At 42.8% G+C, this 23,741-nt stretch overlaps 1 protein-coding gene across 2 annotated transcripts in view; it reads left to right on the forward strand.

The window, feature by feature from the left end:
- The window catches only part of LOC133153868 (tetratricopeptide repeat protein 28-like), a 151,316-nt gene that overhangs the window by 102,417 nt on the left and 25,158 nt on the right, over window positions 1-23,741 (forward strand). For both annotated transcript variants that reach the window (XM_061278085.1, XM_061278086.1), the window contains 4 exons: window positions 11,322-11,829; window positions 17,868-18,664; window positions 18,762-19,306; window positions 19,979-20,502. In XM_061278085.1, the coding sequence (XP_061134069.1) occupies window positions 11,322-11,829; window positions 17,868-18,664; window positions 18,762-19,306; window positions 19,979-20,502 (2,374 nt within the window). The remainder of the gene's footprint in view (window positions 1-11,321; window positions 11,830-17,867; window positions 18,665-18,761; window positions 19,307-19,978; window positions 20,503-23,741) is intronic.

A 23,741-nucleotide genomic window follows, 5' to 3' on the forward strand; every position in this document is an offset into this window, starting at 1 on the left:
GAGCGGAATTATAGCTGCTTAGTCTAGCTCAGTCCAAGCCTCCAAACAATACATATATACTAAGATATGCTTTCATTCGCTTTCTCATTCCGCCTCTCAACACTCCGTTTAGCTATTGTCCCATGTTAAGGCAGTGTCAGCATTCTTGTCCCTGTGGCACAATATTGAGCCCTTCTCCAATCTCTCTTGGATGGGAGCCTTCTCACTTTATGAGGAGATGGAATGTGTCTTTGCGGAATAAGCTCTGAGAAAGCAATAAAATTGACTGAAAATACGAGACCCCAAATGAGTGAAATGAAAGAACTAGGACAGAGGCCTACGGGTTTTTTCTAAATATACTTGACCATGTACTTCACTCACAAACTAAAACTTCTGACAGGCTGTTGCTGGACTCACACCAGTGTCCTATCTAAAATACAGAAAAAAGCCATGTGGCGCAGAGATTGTAAAATATTCAGTTGCGAGACCTGAGGCAAAGTTTTCCCGGGTATTTTATTGTAGCGCAGTTCACTTCGGAAAATTTAGTAGCTATTGCTGGTGCTGTCATCAGATTTAATTGCAGCTTGTGGCAAGCTCTGATGGGAAGGACTTGGTTCCTTCGCGGTGCCACATTTTGCTCCACATACATTTTGCACACACGGACACACTGAAAGTTTTTTCCGTTCTATTGTCTAGTGGTCTAATGGCTGCCAAAAACAGATCCATATTGTACTATTTTTTTTTTTGGGTCGTAACAACAATGGTTATGTATGTTTGTGGAAATGTCCTTTTTTTTCTGTGGAAACAGATCATTAAATAAAATCTGTGATGTAAGGCTTTTTTGATGATGGCATAATGCGACGTGATCATTTCTATTTACAGTAAATTGCCGGTGCAGCCCTCATCGTCTGACTTTCACACCCACTGCAGAGGTGTCACTTCAGGAAGTGCAATAGATACCTAATATAGAAATTACTGCTGCTACTCGCATGTTTCAATAACGGACGGAGTCAGAGAGGATACTTTGATTTTATGGTTTTGCGTCCACTTTTCTTAAGATTGCTTTGGCTGTGTTTTGTGTACAGCAATCAGTGAAAAGTGACTTTGAAATTAAACTTTAATTAAACATTTCCCCTATTTACATGCCAAGACTGTTTCAATGTTAAACAGGAAATCGAGATGTTAATGTAATGTGGACGATATTCCCCTACAAGTAACAGCTTTATAATGTCCCTAAAATGAAACTCCCTCATAGCAGTCTCTCATCCGCTGCCTATTTAGTCTCGACATTTACAGGCTGCAACTTTTTTTTTGCCACTGTTGATGAGGTAGATGTGCAGTGTGTGTGTCTTTGTCTAATGATTTGAGCCACTGTGAATGTGTGCGTGGCCACGTTTTTGACTTCATCGCCATTCAGAGAGGCTTAGCATGATTAGAGTAGTGTGATCCTCTGAGGAGTTAATGATGAGAGAAGCAGTCGCTCCACAGAGGCCAATCACACGCTACTCTCTGATGGCACGTGCAGCCTCATTCTGGTCTATGTATTGTGCGTCGGCCTGCTAGTCTGTGCATACGCTGCATTGGTTTAAATGTGTGGCAATATACATGGTAGGATTTCGACTTTCTTTTTTAGCGCGAAAGCATTTGATACAATCAACTGCGAGATGTGATTCCAATGTCTGAGTGCTTGACGTTTGAGGGTTTATGGACAAATAAAGCAGAAGCAATAATTATACATCTTCATTATGCTGGTTTCAGACTGACAGATAGCTGAAGTACAGGGGGAGGATTGTAGCATTTCCTTTAGCTCAGGGCTACACGATGTGCTGTGGAGGCCAGTGGTGTTTCTCCCTTCCCCGCACTCCGGGGGACAGAGTGACAGGCTTAATGACACTGTCGGGGTTACAGCATATCTCCAACTCATTTTCCAGTGTGATTGAAGTTCGCTGTGGGTAGCGTTTCATCAGTGCTGAGCAGACAAAAGGGACCTTTCCACTGTTGCCTTTGTATTTGTGCACAGTTTGTGAACGCCTGCAGCTCCGAAGAGATGCAAGCATTGTCTTTATGGCTGTTATATGGACTGTGTCACAATCTCACATTCTCAGAGATGATGAGTTTGGTAGAAGCTTGTCTCTGGTGTGTACTCCACTTGTTTATTGCCTGCTATATACATATATAGTATATATACACAGCAATGCGTTTGCCGGCAAACATTAAACACCAGTGTAGACAAATAAAATTCCATGTGGAGATTATTTTAACCAATGTTGTTTTTTTGTGGTACCTGACTCACAAAGAAACAAATTCCTTTTTGATTGAGAATTTTATTTGAGAAGAATCATACTATCACTATCGGACAATGCAGGCATTCTTTTGTATTGTTGGTTCACAATCTCAATTCTATTTCACTACAAAGATGTTTTGCTTTGCTTTGGACACGATACAAAGATGAACTAACAAAAGTGAGAAAAGTGGGTGATTGGTTTATAAATGATCTAATATGTATCTCAATAAAGCTGTGTGCCCATTCCCGATACTGGTTTCTAAATGACATTCTAGAGACTTGTCATACTTCAACATAAATTACACCTCATCAGTTTGAAGCAGCAGATGTAGAACGAGTCATATAATGATTGTTGATGTTGGCTCCGTTGCATCGCCCTCTGCTTTCCTTTCTCATTTTGACTCCCTTTGATTGGTCCCTCCAAATCTGATGGGTTAATCGCATAGCATGGCAGCGAAGCCTGCATCCTGCCTTGTAATGGTTGTGCAAACATCGACCTCGATTGCGCCATTCCCCCTTGCCAATGAAAAACAAAGGAAGCCACGCCGGAGTTTTCCTCATTTTCTTACTCCTGGTATAAAATGAATTCAACTGGTGCTGTATTGCTGCTTTAAGTCAGATGAGTCTAATTAGGTCTCCCAAAGCATACAAAGTTTCCTCTTGCGGAGAAAGTCAATGGGAGCCAACTGTTCCTCCTACACTGGTAAAGCGCACATCTTACATTCTGTGACCTAGAACAACTGGCATTCCAGAAAAATGAGCCCTTCAAATTCTTACAACATCCCTGCACGACTGTTTGGTAAACACTTTCCTCTATGCTAACCTTAACACTTTGTGTATCTTCCTCCATTAGGATTTGCTGCCAGCTCTTCCTCCAAAAGACTTGAGTTAAAGTAGCAGTGACAAATGTGTGTTTGGGTTTTCTGGGCGCAGGTTACTCTAAACATACGTGCATCTCAGGTGGCTCAGACGATATGCCAAAATAATTTGTGGTTGAGGGGCTGTAACTATCACTCTTCCACTATGTCTTCTATTATGCCAAGGGCAAGAGATGCAATCAGGGGCCCTGCCAGCAACTATTTACCCTCCCTGTCAATCAGAGTCTGGTGGCGTGCGCTCACAGCCGGAGGCAGCGCTGGCAGGTGGTCCAGTATCGCCCACAAAACATGTCTTAAAAGCAAGCTATTATTTTCTGATCCCCCTCTGCACCAAAGGCTTTTCTACAACTTGACCCATACGGGTGATGATTTTTATCCTTTTTTTCGACCTGATTATCTGCCGGCCATATTAACCAGAAAATGCAGAGCATCAGCCAAGCGCTGCTCCATGTGTCTGGTCCGAAAACACGCATTTTATTCCTCTGTTCAAACATGCGCACATGATATTTAAAATAGGGACATAGTCCACTCTACACCTCCAAATAGGCATATATTTCTTATATGGGACAACTTGAAGATGAATGTCACAGGGATTTAATTTCTATCATGCTATGCTGAGTTCACGTCATGGTCTTGAAGTCATGTCACAGTAGAAGCTGCTGATAGGCACTTTTTGTGCAGGGGCTATATGTGCATGTATAAATAATGTGTTTGCTTATGTGATGATAAAACCCAAAATGGGATCCTCTTTTTCGTGAGAATTTCTCTCTCCTTGGTGATAAATAGAAGAGCTCGGTGATGTTGAAAGATTTGGGTTATTCTGCTAGAGCTTGGAGGTTCCTTCAGTGAAGCGTGAAGGCACTTTGGAGGTGCTCCACTTGCCTTCAAGTTCCACCAAGTGCAGGTGTACAGCTCATGCTGGATGCTGCAGGTTGCTCATGTCACAGTCACCACCTGCAACACTCGTGCCAAGCTTGTAATTACATTTACGGAATAAAAGCGCAGAGGGGAGAAGGGATTTGTGCATTGAGTTTGAGGTCCTTTAGTTACATAGCATGTCATTGCAAATTTACTCAAGCAGTATGATAGAGTCTGATGGCACGAGTTGGAATGGCCGATGTTTTTTGTTGTCTTTTTAAACTACAGGTGAGAGATAAGCAGTGGCTTCTGTCAAATATTCCTCATCCATTCAGTGAATAACATTTTTTGGCAGAAGCAAGGAGTTCCACATACTGTATCTATGGCCAAACTATTCCAAACTATTCAAATTATATTATATTATACTATTATAACATTTTGATGTGCGGCTTCGAGCTATATTGTGACCGATTCATTAGTTCATCACTATCCATTTCATCTAATATAGAGATGCATTTTTGTAACATCTGCTTTTCATATGTCTAATAAATCACAAAATGAAGGCAAAGTACGAGAAGCCCTTCTGTCTTAAGCTGATTATGCCACCATGAAAATGAAGACCCGCTTCCCAACCTGATTGTACCGTGTGATAAAAAGAAGCCAACTCTAGTACTGAAGTCTGAACACGGAGACACTCCAAGCTATGGCATTTTGAAATGTAATGTCACAAAGATAGAACTTAGGAGTTTCATTTTTAACTGACACGGGGGTGGGGGGTGGGGGATGATACTGTTTATTCCATTTTTGATGTGTATTACAGGAACACATGACGTTGAAGTTCATATTTGACTGATGCTCGAGTGCTTGAGTGCAATGCTCACTCACATCAATACAAATTGTCTTTAGCAATTCAACATCCTCCTTGGTGTTTAAAACTCACGTTTGCCTAAACAAAAAGAAAGCAGCGTTTGGAAGCAGGCATGAATTAATTTCATCAAAATTTAGTTTAAGCATGAGTTACTGTTGTTGAATGGATTAGGGGTGGTGTGCAAAAGTGTCTCCATGAGAACTGTGCGGTGCTGACACTGGCTTCATTTTTTTCTTTGTGCCAGCATGCTCCAAGCAACAGCTCTGCTGTAGATCAATATGATCTAACGCTCTTAAACCTGAACCTGTGTAATTTTATCTCTTTTCTCCTCTGAAATCGCCATATCTCCTCTGCTCTCTTTCCACACCTTCCCAAACTGAAAAGGTCTTCTTCTTCCTGTCATAGAAAAGTGTTGCACCATATACTGTCACATGTCCGACCTGATTTGTCCAGCTCATATCCACATGCCGTCAAAACATCCTTGAATGACCAAGGAGTGCAACGTCCTTGGATTGACTACCCGGCTTCCCGCTGAATGCTGTCATGCAGCTGGGGCCCTGCAAGCTGTGCTTTATTTGGCACTGTGTCAGAATCAACTAGAAGCCATGACAACAGCAAGTTGGCTTCTGAAAGATAGGTTGATTAAAATGCATATTTTTTTTATTAATTCATTATTAGTTTGATGTCATTCCAACCAGCTGTAATCAATCTAGCGGGTTAACACAGCAAGATCCCCTCCGTAAAGTTCTAGTTTCAGCTCCATTGACCAAACGGCTTCTTGAAGATTTTGATATGTACTTCTTTGTGTATTTCCATTTCCCTTAGGAGATGAGGTAACATTTTCCTTTTCATCAAATATGTCATGACAATATAGCCAAAAATCTTACCAAGCAACAGAGTTCAGATTCAAATAGTGTTTCTCGATGGAAACGGAGTGATATTTCTGTTGCTTGTTCACTCAGAATGAATTTAACCACTCCTCAAAGCTATTAGTGTAAAGACGTAAACACTAAGCAAGCATTATGCCCCTCTTTTTGCAAGCTTAGAGGCTCCCTTAAAGTGGCATGCCTTGATGTTTACCTCAAACCCATCCTGAAATTACTTTCAATCACCACTGTGATTTCCTTTCCTATCACCACAAGGTCTCTAAAGAATTGATTCCCTTCTCCGGCAGACATCTCATAGCTATGCCTGTGGAGATTTGACTTGAGCACAGAAATAAGCAGAAAGCCTTCAAGGCTTTGCTCTCATTTAGAGTACATTAAAATCCATTCACAGTGCCCTGCTCCCCCAGCGTGCCACCACTTTAGTTTTCTCCACAACTCGAGTTTATATTCATGTGTTTATATATCAGAGGGCAGGAGGGTCTGCCTCTGTGTCAGAACAATGCTGACATCCTGTCACAGGGGAGCAGTGCTGTGACAAACGTGTGGGGTTGGACCAGGGGTCGTGTGGAGGACATGTCCAACGGTATCCAAGAGCCAACCAACTTGCTGCCTTCTCGTAATTTTCCTCACCAATATTCAGCCATTTCTTCACACACAGATTTCTTTTTAAGTGTTACGTCTGAGAATATCAGCCTCCTGAATAGAAAACTCAAATTTTCCACAAACTCCAGTGGAGACTGTGGGATTCAGTTTGACTTTGTGGCTCTTCTGATTTCTTCCGCTGGACTGTTTGCCACCAGTGGCTGTCGTATTGCCGCAAACAGACTTGGAAAAAATACACAGACAGCATAAATGTGGCCACACACACACATACACATGCACGCAAATATAACCCACAAGCCTTAAGATACTCTCGAAGTAAGGACATTTGAGGGAATGTATACTGGGTTTTAAGACTCACCGCAAATGATCTCCCATTTAGCCTGGCACCACTGTATAGACTACCCACAGCTCAGACAAAAAAAAAAGGCTTTTTCACAAGCCAAATCACTACTCCATCCTGTGTGTATCATTAGTTAACCCCATGCAATTCCCCATAGCTCTGCATCTTGTTGCTGCTCGAACACTAGAGGTGTGTGTGTCTGCGCACACGTGCGTGTGTGATGTAGAGAGAGCGATGTAGCAGACAGTGTGGAAGCTGTCACGAGTGCCCTTAACCGTAGTTTGACCTTTAGTGACAGTCAATCCTTTTGTGAATGCATCCCGTGAAGACTAATGGAATTAGCACGCTTCGGGCCCTCTGGCGTCACCTATCTATGAGCTGGAGGTTGCATAGGTCACAAATGAACAAGTGGCTCCTGTCCTATCAGTATGTCACACTGCCAGTGAATCAGATTAGTTCTGATGATTAATTTGAGAAATTGGCTAACAGCTAGTTAATGCGATGCTCAAAAAATATTTTTGCTAAAAATAGAATTTTTCCAGGGTTGTTGTTGTTGATCTGTGTTTTTGGTGACAGCAGATATGACCAACCATCAGGACTATTATCTTTGAATCCGAGACGATAAAAGTGGGGTCAAGATCAGTAATTTCGTCTCTTATCTGTGTGAGTGTGTGTTTAAGAGCGCACTCAGCCACAGCTGTACCTACCTTCGCTTGGCAAAGCACAACATTCCCCTGCTTTAAAAAACAGAAGGTTTCGATATGGCCGAGTGACTGTCATTTGGCCAATTTAATTGTGGCTCCTGTGGGATCCATATCCATGTGCAAATACCAGACCGGGAAAGAGAATGAAATATAAATCTGTAAAGCTAGATCAATATTTTATCATCTCTTTCCCGCCCCCAACATCCACATCCACCAACATGCCAATTTCATACAACACCCTCATGTTTTCACCCAATGCAGAAATGTTGGTTTTTATTACTTTTGGAGCGTTGTTGTTCTGGTGTGTTGTGTGTTCATTACATTGATAGAGAGATGTTTCCTTTTACTGTCAAGATGCATTTGTAGCAGGGAATCCAGATGGGTGGACGGCCTCAGCGTGGGGATGTCTTTAGCATTTTCTCTTCTCATTCTTCAAACACAGTCTCTCCCATCGCTTTTATCTGCCCCCCCCCCCCCCCCCCCCCATTACCCCCACAAACCACCATGCACACACACAAACACCGAATACCCTCTAGTGTTCACCACTGCTCATGCTGCTGGAGCCTAGCTTGTTAAGGGAAACGCTGGTGCATGGTTTCCCTCACCTTCCCTCTGCAGTGCCTTTTAATTAGACAGCTGGATTCTTGTGTGTGTGTGTGTGTGTGTGCATATGTGCATGTTCTTGTGTTACACATTGATAAATCTGAAAATTCAGATTGTGGCGACTCACCACCCATAAATCAGTTTTTTTTTTTTTTTTAGATAAAGTTAGGCAAGTTGTGGTTAGGCTCGAGGGAAATTAATGTCATTGTTATGTCCTCGATAGTGATGGAAACACTGAATTGTTTGTGCTCTCTTGTGGGTTTTTGTGTTGTGTTTGCATGCAACACTAGTCCTTTCAGTCACATGACACATTATGCTGATTATTATGCTTGTAGTTAATAATATTTATCTGGTATTTGTTGTCAAAAAATACTCGTTGGCCATTCATTGGGTGTCTGAGTCACAGATATTTCTTAGATCTAAGCATTCTTTTTTAATCGCAGTTTATGCCTGTGTACACATTTTTTCATTATTTTGGTTCACACAAAGCAAATGATGATCGAGAAAAAAATAATATACTCAAGCAATGCTGCTCGCCCTCATATCGGTCTGCTACTCCGTCCACTCATCACATTTGACCTTTATCAACACGCATGTTGATGGTCATCTAGTCTTCTCCCCTAAACCATCCATTATTTATTGAAGTTGTCCTGTGAGTGCCACAAGTTGATCATTTTTCCCATTGAAGAATATCAGCGCTCAAATGTCGAGTGGGCGAACATGCTCAACTAAGGAGATGTTTTGTTTCACGGAGGCATTGACATATCCTACAAGTAGAAACACCACAGGCTAGCTTGAGTTAACAGTAAATTGCCGGCCAGTGTGAGCAATAAAAATACAACAGTGGCTAAGAGCCACAGAACTCATACTATCGATATCAGCGTTGCTACATGGCATGAGGGAAATTACGATTCATTACTCCTTGCATATGCTATGAAAGCAACCATTCGTCTAATGTCTTACTGAATATAAACAGACATAGAAGAGGAGTTCATAGCGGAGAATTCGAAATGGATCTTAAGCCACTCTGGAGTATGAAATAGTATCGAATATCCAAGAATTTGTGATCATCCATCCCCTGCCATCTCTCTCTGAATTTGTCCTGTCTGCTCCCAGCTTACCTTCCAATTAGGAGACCATCAGTACATGTTTGCTGATCAACTTGTTGGATATCTCGAGTTTTAAATTCAATCAAATCACTTCCAACAAGAGCTGTAGAATCACGTCTGCCCAGTGATGCCAGTAATGCTTTATTTAGTAACGCATGGTTTGACTTGCATCCTCCTCCGTGTCTTTTGCTCACTTAAATTTTAAAAAGGCTGGTCTCTGTAGTCGTGCCTCTGTTATTGTCAAGGTAGACTCCTCATTATCTTGGCCTCCATCTGAGAAGAGAATGCAGCGATGCAGTCTCTCTTTAGAAGGACACATCAGAGCGACTCATCTGTGTTGGCAAAAGATATTGTGGTCTTGCTTTATAGGTGCACTCTGAAGTCAGGCAGATGTGGAATCCTCTGTTTTCTGCTCACAAAAGGGAAAGTTTGAGAGAGCAAGCTAGGCATCAAAAGGTGCATGCAATTGAGCAGCCTCAGATAGGCTATCTCGGAACATGAAACAGCAACAGTTTCTGACGGAGTGTAATTGCATCCCTGGGCCTGTGTAATGCCTTGTTGCGTCTTTAAACTTGAGTAAAGTGCTGAGAGTCCTTGTGTCAGCAGGTAATTGGTTGCAGACATCAGCAGCAACTTGAAGTGAAGGAATAAGCTTTGGTAGGTTGCTATTCCGTTTTTATGTGAGTAAAATAACCAATGAAATGTAGCGTTTGCCCTTGTGCGGGACTATTATAGTATTGATTTTTTTCTTTTTTAAATCAACAATGTACTTTGGTTTTCATTTATGCAAAGGATCAGAATTTCATTACGTGACCCCAGGGCCAACCAAAGAGTGTATTTTAATACATTTGAATTAGTACATTACAAAATTATCATAATACTGTTCTTGTATGTTATTATTGGCTAAACAGTACATGTAGGTAAACAGTTAAGTTTAACTCATGAAATCGTTCAAAACTAGCATTATCTGTTATTGACATTCACCACCACCCAGTCTATGTTGCTGGTTGTGGGCTTGATAGTGACCTTCCTTGTCAGAATGAATGTCCCCTCCGGTGGCCTGAGTTCCAACTTTTTCCTGGCGTGTATTGGATGGGTGGGACCTGCGGAAAGAGTTGCTTTATTAGCTGGTCGTGTGAGATTAATTGAACATCTGTTCATGCAGAGAAAGCTGACCCCAGTCGCAGCTGTTTACCCTTCGTACTATAAACATCTAATAAGTCTCCTCTGGTTATGTGCCTTGGAGATGTTCACATTGACTAAAGTATTTATTATTTTTCTTTTAATGTAAAAGAAATGTAATGACATTGAAAACAACATTGATCACTTGCAGGCTGTTAAGTGCATGCCATGCTTTGTGTCGTATCATTTGTAAATGTGTGTTGATATGAGAATAATGAGTTTTTGAATATTTGGAAACGCAACTTTAAAGAACAGTTAGGAAATAAATGAGTAATAGAATAAAATAATAATATACTAAAATAGTAGTAATAAAAGCAGCAACTCAAAATAAATGCCCACCTAGTGGCATTGTGGTTCATATGAGAAGGTAATTGTACACTATGACATATGAGATAATAAAAAAGAAAAGCAAAAAAAGCTGTTTACATTCTGCTGAACTTTTTTTTGCAGTGCAATTTGTTGTGATTGCAGTACCGTTTTGACTATTGGAATGTGCTTGTGGAAAGGGCATGAAAGATAGGGGAAAATATACAGAAATATTTTGTCTGATAGCATTCCTGTCGGAAGCGAGAAAGTCAGGCAGTTAACCACACCCCCCGCACAGGTTGACAGTGAAGCTGAAACCCTTCTACTCACCCGCCTGATTACCACTTTCTTTGTTCCGTTGTCGGTAGCACGCCATGAAGTATGATTGCAGTTGGCAAACTGGCGGCTTTGAAACAAACCTACTGCTGTGCTGATATGCATCACACTTTACCCCCTTCCTTGCTTTGCAACCTCGGAATCAAATGAGGTTGTCTTGGTCAGTTGGTTTTGAAGCAGTAAGCCTTTCTCAGTGAATTTAGAAAGGCTTTTTCTTTCTGGATTAAAATTTGCAGGCATAGTGGGGACATTTTCACAACAAAGCCAGTCAAATAATTATTCTTAATTAAATGTGTGTGTAGATAATTGAATTTCACCAACGTGATTTTGTGCTTAACCCTGCTCCCTCTCTCTCTCTCTATCTCTCTCTCTCTCTGTCTTTAGGCTGCTTCAATGGCCCTGAGCAGCTTGGGTCATGTGTACACAGCCATCGGGGACTACCCAAATGCATTGGCCAGCCACAAGCAGTGTGTTCTGCTGGCTAAGCAGTCCAAGGATCAGCTTTCGGAGGCACGGGAGCTGGGCAACATGGGTGCTGTCTACATTGCCATGGGAGACTTTGACAATGCTGTCCAATGCCACGAGCAGCACTTGGGTATCGCCAAGGCGCTTGAAAATAAGCGGGAGGAAGCTCGGGCCTACAGTAACCTAGGCAGCGCCTACCACTATCACCGAAACTTTGACAAGGCCATGTCTTACCACACTCACGTGCTGGAGCTCGCCCAGGAACTGGAAGAAAAGTCCATCGAGATGAGAGCGTATGCGGGCCTGGGGCATGCCGCTCGCTGCATGCAGGACCTGGAGAGGGCAAAGCAGTATCATGAACAGCAGCTGTCCATAGCTGAAGGTTTGAAAGACAGAGCTGCAGAGGGAAGGGCCTCCTCCAATCTGGGTATGTATGCAAAACACAAACTTACTAACCATGCTTGCAATTCAAATTTGAGTTAGTGACGAGTACGTACTGTAATGTTAACAAACTTAAAAACACAATGATACACACTGCAGTTAAATGAAAAAGTTATATAACATTAATGTGTAAGTTTAGAATGTTTATGGCTGCATGCGATTTTGTTTAAAAGTTTATATAACAACATATAATAAGTATACGTAATAGCATGTCTGCACAAGTAGCAGAGTAGATAATAAAAACATTATATTTTAATACTTTTCTAAAATGAGTTTCCTCCGGTAGGTGTCCGGACTCTCCTTTAGAGATAGGGTGAGAAGCTCGGTCATTCGGGAAGGACTCGGAGTCGAGCCGCTGCTCCTCTGTGTTAAGAAGAGCCAGATGACATGGCTCGGGCATTTGATTAGAATACCTCTTGGAGGCTTTCCCGGTGAGGCGTTCTGGACATGTCCCACCAGAAGGAAGGAAACCCACGCTGGAGAGACAATGTCTCCCGGCTGGCCTGGGAACGCCTTGGGATTCTTCCGAAAGAGCTTTAAAAAGTGTCTGGTTAGAGGGAAGTTTGGGCTTCCCTGCTGAAGCTGCTGCCTCCGCAACCTGACCCCAGATAACCGGTAGATAATGGATGGATGAATATTTTAATACTTTATGGAACACAATTGAGGATACACTATTGGCATGACCCTCGACTGTTCTATGTCTCAGATGGCCCTTTTGAAAAATTGATTGTCTACCCCTGCCATAGATTGTCTAAGAGGATCAGGTCTGTTGAGTTTGCTGGCCAATCAAGCGCAGTAATATCATGCTTATTGAACAAGCGTTTAGTTGTTCTGGCAGGGCGTGCAGGTGCCAACTCCTGCTGGTGCATGAAACCAGCATTTCCATAAATTAGCGGAAGGGGGCATAAAATGCTCGGAAATGCACAGTTAACAGTTGCATTGACACAGTCACAGTGACCCAACACTGGAGATCTTGTGGCACCCAAACTCACAGACCATTGAAAATTTACACTCGATTTTGAGCAACTGGGATTGTGTGCCGCTACACTCTTACCTCAAAATCTGGGTTCGATGCAGTTTTAAAAAGAAACATATCATTTGCTTGAACCAGATTTGAATTGATTCTTTCTTGGACGATGCCCCACACCCTAAACAAACTTTTATGGAAACGGGCTGAAGTAATTCCTTGTGTTTGTGTAAAACTAAAACCACCAAGCTCCTCATAGGGTAATTACAGAATAACCAGGAAGTTGTATCATAGTGGTATTCTCATATATGTACCTTCACATAAAAAGCTCATTTTCATGAGAAAAAATGCAATCTGACCTATCACCGTGCCCCTTTCTGCTGCCTTGCACTGAAACGATAATCGATTAAATGTGGGGGAAGGAAATGATAGCTCTTTCCTTGAAACTTAGATGTTGGTCGCAAAATCTTCCCTCTCGAACAACTGCATAACCTAATAATTGTATTATATATTTCAGGAAAAATGAATAAAATAACGTCTCTTTAGATATTGACTACTCCATGAGATAAATGCTGTGGCCATTTTGCTGTATTTAGTGCAGCAATTACAACCTCCACTGTCTGAATTATGATAGCTATCAAAGTAGTACTAACCTTGATTCTAATGGACAACGAAAAGAGCCCTAATAGTTCTTCCAGATGATTTAGTCTTAACCTATGTGTAGAAAGTGTGCGAGTGGAGAGTCGAGGTTAATCAACGCAACATAAATTGAAGCTGCGATTTGACCCGTCTAAATGGTGCACATCCCCTTCGCGGAAAAATACTGCTGATCTTTAAAGGGAGATGATCATAAATTGAAGGACTATCGAGAGCACGTTTTACGATACTACCTATGTGAGTTTTATTATATGTCAGGTGGCAGATATATTCCAGTCCGTTATAGGAGTCCCGTGACGACATGCCCGACCATCTACTTTATGATTGGTTGCAATATTTGAGTAGTCTTAATGTTGTAATGAGTGCGGTGTTAAAGATCTCCATCTGGTGACATCGCTGAATAAGTGTGTAGTTAGTAGCGATGAAGCTTGTTGCTCCACCGAGACAACCTCCAACAATATCGCACATATCGGACCTCTGACACCCAAGAGGCCTCACGACCACGGAGCCAATCTGCTGATATCACTTACCACTTTTCTCTCATTCCTCTTCACTTTTTGATGTCTCTGCCTCTCATTGTCTTCGTCCCCAGTCTCACCCCTGCTGATTGTAATCTGAAACTGTCAAGGCACTAGTAATTGAAACTGACTTGATGAATCGCTTAATTACCTTTAATAGCTGATTCAAGTGGAGCTGAATAATGAAGATAACACAGGATGAAGTGGAGGTTGTGAAGCTTCTGTCTCTAATTGTTCTGTTGTTGTTTTGAGTGCAGCGTATTGTTGTTGTTACTCCATCATGAGTGCCCACAAGCTCACTCGGTAGACTTGAAAACCTTTTTCTTTGACTGTGCACAAAAAAAAAAAAACGAGAATGAGCAAAGCAATTACTGAGAAGCGGCATTCAAAACAAAAGTTTTAGAAGTGGGAAGAAGACATTTGAAAAACAGCAAACTGGACACTTTTATTTGCCCTCTCAGCTTGTTTTTGAAGTTAGCTGTGGTATGGGCAGTGGCTGGCCTGGCTCTGAGGCACACTTGTGTTGAGATTGCCATCCTTTAATATCCAACCACGATACCCAGCGGTACCAACAGACCTGGCTCAGCACACTTTGACCTATAAAGGATATGAACATTTTGCATTCCAGTCCCATATATTATTCAATAATTGGCCATCTTCCCACAACTCAGCAGTATCTCATATCAGTACCACTGAAGTAGCGAGTTCCCATTTAGTTTATGATCAACACAATCTAAATTGTACATTATTTATCTGTCTGTGTGTCTCTCCGGCAAACCGCCTGTCCATCTCCGTGTAATCCAAAAGTATTATATTTGACTGTAAAACATTGATGGCTTTAAACAAGAGATTACACATCACAGTGAGCTTCCATTAAACCTTTGTATATTAGTCACATTTAAAAAAAAAGAATTGTCTTTTTGCATATCACGGACAGATTGATTTTATTTGTTGGCTGTCAGGTTCAACTGACCGTGAGGTTAAACTATTGAATTATTAAAATGCATGAGGGATATTTTCATGCTCACCGGCTCATTTAGCATTAAAATATCAATCCACTGTAAAATCTGCATTATTGATTCCACTAAAAACGTTTTAAGAGCATCAATAAAAATACGTACATGTCACTATTTTGAGTGTGTCCACAGGAGGCACCAAATGCACAAAAACCCGGATTTGCCTGAGCACTGAGTTATAGAGATTACTTATTTGGAGGCCTAAGCCGTTGGAAGTAGATCTATGTATAATTAGTTTGACGAGTAAAGGGAAAAAGAAATAGGAGACTTTACAAAGGAATTTGTCCAGCCTATTGGCTCAGACAGGATAAATTGAAGGCAGAAAGGAGTTAACCAAAAATACACAACAATGCATTTGCCTGGAAGTGATGATATCTTTGTAATTTTAGTGGGATCTGCGTAAATATTAGCAACCTTTCCTGTCCTTTGATGGAGACGTGATGACTATCTTACAGTATGTTCTCCTGGGAAGACCCATATGTATATCAATTACTACATTATATTCAGGATCACAGGTCTAGTCCATATGACATTGCTTCATTTCTGTTTAGGGAAACTATATGGGACCTTGACTAAAGACCTGGAAAAATATTCCCCTTGTCCTTGTTCTGATATTGAAGTGAATATAGCCAAATTGTTTTGACAATTCTTTCAAAGGGACATGCTTGTGGACAGTGCGATGACGGTTGTTTAGAGAGCTAAAGAGTAGGTTATGGAGCAGATGCAGAGAAGAAACCGACCAATGGGTGCTGTAGTTGGAGTTGGGTGCAGTGCTTTTGTACTATCTGCACCGACCACCCACTTAACATGCCGCCGTCATCCTGTCCTTTCGACTTCCTATCTGTCAGTCAGACAGTAGATGTTTCTTTCTGAGACTTAGGATTTGGTGGCTTAAGACCAGAGTACAACTCCATCCCTGTCTCTGTTTTGCTGACCTCTGCAGGCTCTTGCATCTTCAGCTCACTACCTCCCCCCACAGATCACTGCATACAGTAGTATTTGTTTTTTTTTTTATTTCTGATAAAATACTGACAATACAATAGTCACTAACACTTCCACAATTCCTAAATATACATGCAAAATACTATCTCAGTGGCTCTCAAACTTATGGTTTGCATCCGCCTCATTTTGAAAACATGAAGTGTTTCACAACTGTAACGCTGTCCCCACACATCCTCTAGCTCCCCTCCCTCCAATAAATTGCCTACCAAATGTCTCAGCCATTGTTTAAAATTCCCTTAATGCAGCAAAGGCTGCAGTGTCTCTATAGCTGCTGAACAAAAGACAGTGATTTACTCTGAAAAAGAAGCACCATCCCTCAAAGTCGTCACCCCAGCATTTCCCCAATGTACAGCCAGCTGTGTAATGGAAAGTGACAACACATTGCCATGCTTGTCTGTGCATCAGGAAAAATGCATAGGGCTCAGAATGGATTGGCTGGCATATAGAATTGTTAACGTGCTTTATATTTACCCCGTTTTTACTGAAATCGTGCAGATATTCGGCATTTTGTAATTCAGCCAAGTAGGCTGCATACACTTTTACGTTTACTCGTATTGTTGAGATTGATTTCATATCAAGATGCTGTAAAGGCAACATATTGACTTTGACAGCATACTGCGAGGGTAGTGTCTGGTAGAGGTATGGTTTTATTTACGGTAATCCCCTTACCATGCAGGGGGCCGCACCCCCTGGATCTCCCCTTAAAGTCCCAGCAACCACATTCTCCACCGCTGTGTACAAGATTCATTTTCAGCCAACTGCATGGAGCATTTCTGCTGGTAATGCATCAGAAGGCATTATATTCTCTGTTCGTTCTCTCTGTGTTAAGGACACCCTAACCTTGGGGAGTGACTTTGAGAGCCGTCAGTATCGCCCCCCCCCAAGCTGCCAGCACAATGACTTAACATGCTTCAGAAGTGAAAGCGAGGGGATTAATGTGTGGACTAAGGAAAAATAGTTTCTTAAAAAAAAAATCCTACCCATTAATGTATGGGTTATACTCATGATCAAGGTTAGATCTGTATCAATTCAAATTGAAAACAGAAGCAGACAAAGGAAAAAATGGTCTGATAGGGCGTGCTTTTTTTTTTTTTAACTAATGGCAGTACTCCCTAATTACTCTGGCTGCTCGCTAGCCTGCCACAATGCTGATATAGGACAGCCATCATGGTCAATCATTTGCTCGGCAGCTGTCTTTTCTTTCCTAGTTTCTCTAATCATATTGTAAAGTAACAATGCTACTCATCCTATGGACTATTGTATTCTCAGTGAATGCTGCTTGACAGTGAAAGGGAACTCAGAGGAGTCCGTATTTATTAGATATGCTGTGACGTGTTTTTACAATCCTTTTTGAGATTGCTGCTGTGTATACTATTGTGGATCTCCAGGGGAAGGTGTGTGTGTGTGTGTGTGTGTGTTTGCAGCAGATGGCTGTTATTTTTCATAGGATCATATTTTATCAGAGATAATACATCCGGCACCAGCTTCTCCATTATTTATTGTTTTTTCCATGCTTATCTAAATCTAAAGTTATTTGCTGAGCTTTACGTCAACTTCAACCACTCTCGCATTGTTCTTCATCAGAATCATCTCAAACTCTGGCGAAAAAGCTGTAGATTTAAAATAAATAAGTGCATGAATGAAGAAAAAACATTTGAAGACACAAAGACTCCGCTTTGGATCGCACTACATTCATAATGGCTATAATTGTGGAGGTGTGGAGTGTAAGCAGAGAACAGATGGCGCTGAGAGCATATTTTGCAACCAAATGGCTTGTTTTGTCCTTGCTGACAAGGCACTTGCATTTTTGCTTGTGTAATTGTATCCCTTTGGAATCTTTAAACTTAATATTCTCTCTTCACAGGCATTATTCACCAGATGAAAGGAGACTACGAGACTGCACTTAAGCTCCACAAAACTCACCTGGCCATTGCTCAGGAGCTCAATGACTATGCCGCGCAGGGCAGGGCTTATGGGAACATGGGCAATGCCTTCAATGCCCTAGGAGTCTTTGACCAGGCTGTGCGCTACCACCGTCAGGAGCTGCAGATTTCCATGGAGGTCAATGACCGGGCCTCGCAGGCATCCACTCATGGCAATTTGGCTGTGGCTTACCAATCTTTGGGAGCACACGATCGGGCTTTGCAGCATTACCAGAACCATCTCAACATCGCCCGCGAGCTCCGAGACGTCCAGAGCGAGGCGCGGGCCCTGGGTAACCTTGGCAACTTTCACTGCTCTCGTGGAGAATTTCCTCAGGCAGTGCCCTATTATGAGCAGTACCTGCGCTTGTCCCCCGACCTCCAAGACATGGAAAGTGAAGGAAAGGTTTGTCACAATTTGGGCTATGCCCACTACTGCTTGGGCAACTACGAGGATGCTGTCAAATACTACGAGCAGGACCTCGCTTTGGCCAAGGACCTTCATGACAAACTAAGTCAAGCCAAGGCATACTGTAATCTAGGTTTGGCCTTCAAGGCCCTGGGAGACTTTGTTAAGGCAGAGGAGTGTCAGAAATATCTGTTGTCACTTGCCCAGTCCCTGAATAATTCACAGGCCCGCTTCAGAGCTCTTGGCAACCTCGGGGACATATTTGTCTGTAAAAAAGACGTGGCTGGAGCCATTCAGTTTTATGAGCAGCAGTTGGCCTTAGCTCATCAGGTATTAAATAACACACATCTTTTGTACACTGTCAAATAATTCAGCAAATGCTTCCAGTGATGGTTATGATATTCGTTTTTTTTACATCTAATTTCAGGTGAAGGAGCGCAGAATGGAGGCCTGCGCCTATGCTGCCCTCGGGGCCACGTACCGACTCGTGCATAAATATGACAAAGCTCTAGGCTACCACACTCAAGAGCTGGAGGTCTATCAAGAGCTTGGGGACGTTTCCGGAGAGTGCAAAGCTCACGGTCACTTGGCAGCAGTCTACATGGCTTTGGGGAAGTACGCCATGGCTTTCAAGAGCTATGAAGAGCAGTTGGAGCTAGGGCAGAGGTTGAAGGATCCTGTCGTGGAGGCGCAGGTATATGGAAATATGGGCATCACAAAAATGAATGTTGGAGTGATGGAGGAAGCTATCGGGTACCTGGAGCAACAGCTTGCTACTTTACAACAACTAAGTGGGAATGAGGCCATAATGGACAGGGGAAGGGCCTACGGAAACCTCGGAGACTGTTATGAGGCTCTTGGTGACTTTGAGGAAGCCATTAAGTACTACGACCAGTATTTGTCAGTAGCTCAGAGTCTCAACCGGATGCAGGATCAGGAGAAGGCGTACAGAGGCTTGGGGAACGGACACAGGTGAGTCTTCTTTAATTGAAAAACGTTAGGGTATATTGCACCCTGTGCTTACCTTTATGTGCCAAAGAACTTATCACAACCAAGGTGTCTACAATGAAAATATATGCTTGCTCATCTGGAAAAGTGTTTTCTTTGTGTGTGCTATCAGCGCCATTGCAGTCAAACCTGGTGGTATTAGACATGCACGAGTTCAGAGGGAATTAAGTCGTCACTCACGAAGCCCTCTCATCTTCCCATAGTTCTCAGCCAAGTACTTGCTATCACATTACATTAGGGACTGAAGTGTTTCATTCTCATACCTACCCATACTCTTTGAACTGGCAATAAACAATTGTTGATATCCCGGAGACTGTCGGAGCTACGGTGACTGTTTGAAGGCTAGGGAAGCCAGTTAAAGGTTTAGCATGGGGTACTACAATCTAGAGGGGGCCTCTTTCCAACAATGACCCGTCTCGCCTTGTATATCAGACAAAGCAATAATTTTAATTTCAGATCCAAGCCTACAAATTTCTACAGTTTTTTTGTTATGCTAGTGTCCTCAAAAATAAAATACTGCACGCTATGAACACCTCATTCAGTACACTTTATTGTATTTATAATTGTGGTTGCACTTTGCATCATTATAGTGGACATCTGTATCTACTTTTTGACACTTTGTGTTTCTCTCGTTAGGGCAATGGGAAATCTCCAACAGTCACTGGTATGCTTTGAGAAGCGGCTAGTGGTGGCTCATGAGCTGGGAGAGTGTGGAATCAAGGCTCAGGCCTACGGTGAACTGGGCGCGCTTCACAGCCAGTTGGGCAATTATGAACAGGCCATCTCTTGTCTGGAGCGTCAACTAGTCATTGCTCGTGACACCCAAGATCGACTCCTGGAGGGTGACGCCAGTTGTGGTCTCGGCGCCGTATACCAAGCGATGGGAGAATATGAGACAGCGCTGCGTTGCCACCAGAGTGACCTTGAGATCGCGGAGGACACCGGAAACACCACACGCCAGGCTCGCGCCTACGGGAACCTGGGCCTTACCTTTGAGTCCCTGGGAAACTACGAGAGGGCAGTTGTGTTCCAAGAGCAGCATCTAAGTGTGGCGGCCCAGACGAATGACTTGGCTGCCAAGACACTAGCCTATGGCAGCCTGGGGAGAACACACCATGCACTGCAGAACTATTCACAAGCTGTCATGTACCTGCAGGAAGGTAAGTGAGGCAGCGAGAACAGCAAAATGAGTATTGCCTTTGTTTGCCTGAGCTGATAGGCTTAGAGTTTGGGAATATATGAATATGAAATTCGCAGCATATTTGTCGCTAAGCCTTTGCTACATTTTTATTAGGATATGTACTTTTGTGTGACTGTATATTGTGTTTGTGCTTATGAGTGCATGGGGGATTCAGGGTACGTTTTATGCATCTGGTCTTGTCTCTCTTGTATAGCTATCCGAGTGTTTGTGTCTGTGCAAACCTATGTGGATTCCCGCCAAAGCCCTTTTCCTGTTTACTACCGACTGTTCTACTCACCTCTGTATCTACTCTCCGCAGAGAGTTTCTTTGCAGCGAGTTGCCAAAAGATATTTTCTCACAGTGGCACATTTCACCAGTCAGATTATAATGAAAAGAAAACCCCCATCTTAGAATCTTAAAAATTGATTATCTCAGTCAGTGCAGATGTGATTGGTTGTAGTCTGCCATTTATGTGTGCTAAATATCCACTCCTCTAGCTTTGCACATGACCATTAACAGACCTCTTGCTCAGGCATACCCACTGTTTTATGGCCCAAACCCCGTTTGAGTCCAAGAAAATTGCAGCTCCTATGTGGGGCAAGTCATAGCTCACCCTGCAGGGAGCAAATGCTAGGAAATCAGAATACATCTGCTCTAGCTGCCAGGAATCGGCATTATTTGTATTATCTGGGTCTTAGGAACCTGATAGCCCCTCTGCAGACCCTGCTTTTTGAACCTTAATGAGAACAAAAGCAACAGCCCTTTCTGTCTTCACACTGTCCTGTTGTCCCCTGTGCTGTCCTTGTATTGTTCTTTGGTCTGGCTCTGGAAACGAACTCTGCCTTCATTACACCTGATAGCCAATTATTTTTGACCAATCAACCAGGACCATAGAGTCCGGGTTTTGTGTGTGCGTGTATGTGTTTACGACCTTCTATTGGTAGTTTCAAGCTTCGCACTACAGTATGTTTTAATTTTGCTTCCCCAAAAATATCAATTAGAAGGAAATATATGAAGTAGAGCAAACACTGTTTTTACCATATCACCTCCCTAGTCAGTTTGTGTGCATCAGCGTCTGATGCTCTATTCAGTGTGATGCAGATCGCTCTCGTCAATTGACGACGTACCAATTAAGACAGAAAAGACCGTGTCTCATCTTCTCATTTGCTGTACCCTTCTAGCAAAATTGAGACATAACTTCAAAGCAATTAATGAATCAATCAGAGTTTGGCTCAGTTCCTCCACCTTTTCAACTCTGAAATATCATAAAATAGCTGCATCAGAACGTACAGAATATTCAGCTTCAGGCTGCCTTTGCTTTTTACACTTTAATCGTGCAGAAACTGTTTTTTGTTTACACAGTGACGCGGCGTCAGATGCGTAACATCAGCGACAGTATCTGATATGAGTCAGACAGTGACAATCGCTTTCAACATGACAGAGCCGAAGAAATAAGTGTTGAGCGGGAAACTTCACAACCCTTTCTTGGTATTTTGGAATTCTCAAGCACCGTCTGGCCTCTTATTGCTCAGAAAGTGAAATAATGGCAGGAGCATCAAATGTCTTTGTGATCAATTCGAGATTAAGAGCCAGACCTTCTAATTCAACATCAGTGACCTCTAACGTCACAAATGTTCTTTTAAATTCACCCAATTAATAGGCATAACATCTGAATGTGCAGTGCGTGAGGAGTCATTTTACATATCAAACATCAGTTAATTGATTCATACCTCAGCATGGAATTTTATTGATTTTTTTTGCCCTCCCCTTCCCGCTGCCCACCCCCTCCTCGAAAAATCAGTTTTACAATGAACTGGTCCCTGGTGTCAAAAAGGTTGGGGACCATTGCGCTACAGTCTCAAGCATCCCCGACAGGCTCTTGATTGTACCGCCTTACATTTGCGGGTTGTGGTGCATACATGGGATTCCGTGGTCTTTTCCAAATGCATTTGTATGTGATATTTGCACATAAAAGCTGTGTCTAAAGGCGGAGGTCTGTGGTCCTTTGGGGCTGCAGAGATTCTCTCATGCATCTGTCAATCCACCTTTAACATGTTCTGAGGTTGCTCTACGGGGGTAGCCAGGCACAGCCGCATCTTGGTGTCAGCCACTGCGACGTGACTGTGCCTGCGGGGCGCACCCAAGGCTTGCTTGGTGACAGTGACAGACAGAGTGATCCAGAGAAAGAGAACAGAGGGAACATGAGCATTTGGAAAGCAGAGAGACTGGGAGCGAGAGAAAAGAAAGATGTCAGGCGGGCATAGAGGCGAATCAAAGATGGGCATGAGTCATAATTCACATGTATTATTTCCCTGTCAAATGGAGAATAAAGAAAACATAGAGTTGGTTGACATTCCGGCTTGATCATAAAATAACTATAACAGAGCAGCTCAGAGAAGGAAAGGCTTCCCGTGCGCATGTGTGTGTGTATGACTGTGTGTCTAGGCAGATGAAAGGCTCAGCGCTACAGTTGGGATGAATGAGGGGTGAGGCTGTCAGAATGAAGAGGATAATTTAGATCTGTTTCCTTTCTCTTGTTCCGGCGCCTAATGAGCCCTAAACAGTGCCGAGGCCCTGTGAGCACTGCCGCCTCAGTCGAGATGAAACAGGTAGAGGGGAAGCACAGAGATGAGAAAACGAGTCGGGCGGTAGAGGGAAAGAAGAGCAGAGCCGATGCATGGGGGGAAAAGGGAGGGCGTGCCGACAGGGAGGTTGTGTGGGAAGATAAGGGGGGCGGGGGGTAGAGGATTTTTGGTGGACTGAATCAGGCTTCAAAGACTGCCGGCTCGCGTGGCCGTAGAGGAGCCATTAAGTCTACGGTTACGTGGTGTGTTGGTAAGGTTTGTGGAATAGTTTCAGGTCATGCTCTCTGTTCTTGGCCTCTCTTCTCCGGCCACAGACTGTTTTCCAGTATTGCCGGGAAAACATAGTACAACGAGCGTGGCTTGGCCCATTTTCTACTCACTCTGACCAAAAGCACGTCTAGCCATCACGTTAGCAAGCTGAGAGAATACATTTTTACTTTTCTAAGTGACTTCCCACAAGCAATGACTTATTGCATTCTACTGACCGTTTGCTTATGTGGGATGTGTGGCCCAGCAGTCGGCCTTTGTGTTTCTCTCAAACCTCCATCCACCCCCTGTCATTGTCCTCGGTCAGACAACATTTTCTTTTCGGTAATTGCGCAGAAGCAAGTACACGGCAGGCAGGCTAAAGAC

Source organism: Syngnathus typhle, linkage group LG5, assembly GCF_033458585.1.
Source record: "Syngnathus typhle isolate RoL2023-S1 ecotype Sweden linkage group LG5, RoL_Styp_1.0, whole genome shotgun sequence".
Lineage (NCBI taxonomy): Eukaryota > Metazoa > Chordata > Actinopteri > Syngnathiformes > Syngnathidae > Syngnathus > Syngnathus typhle.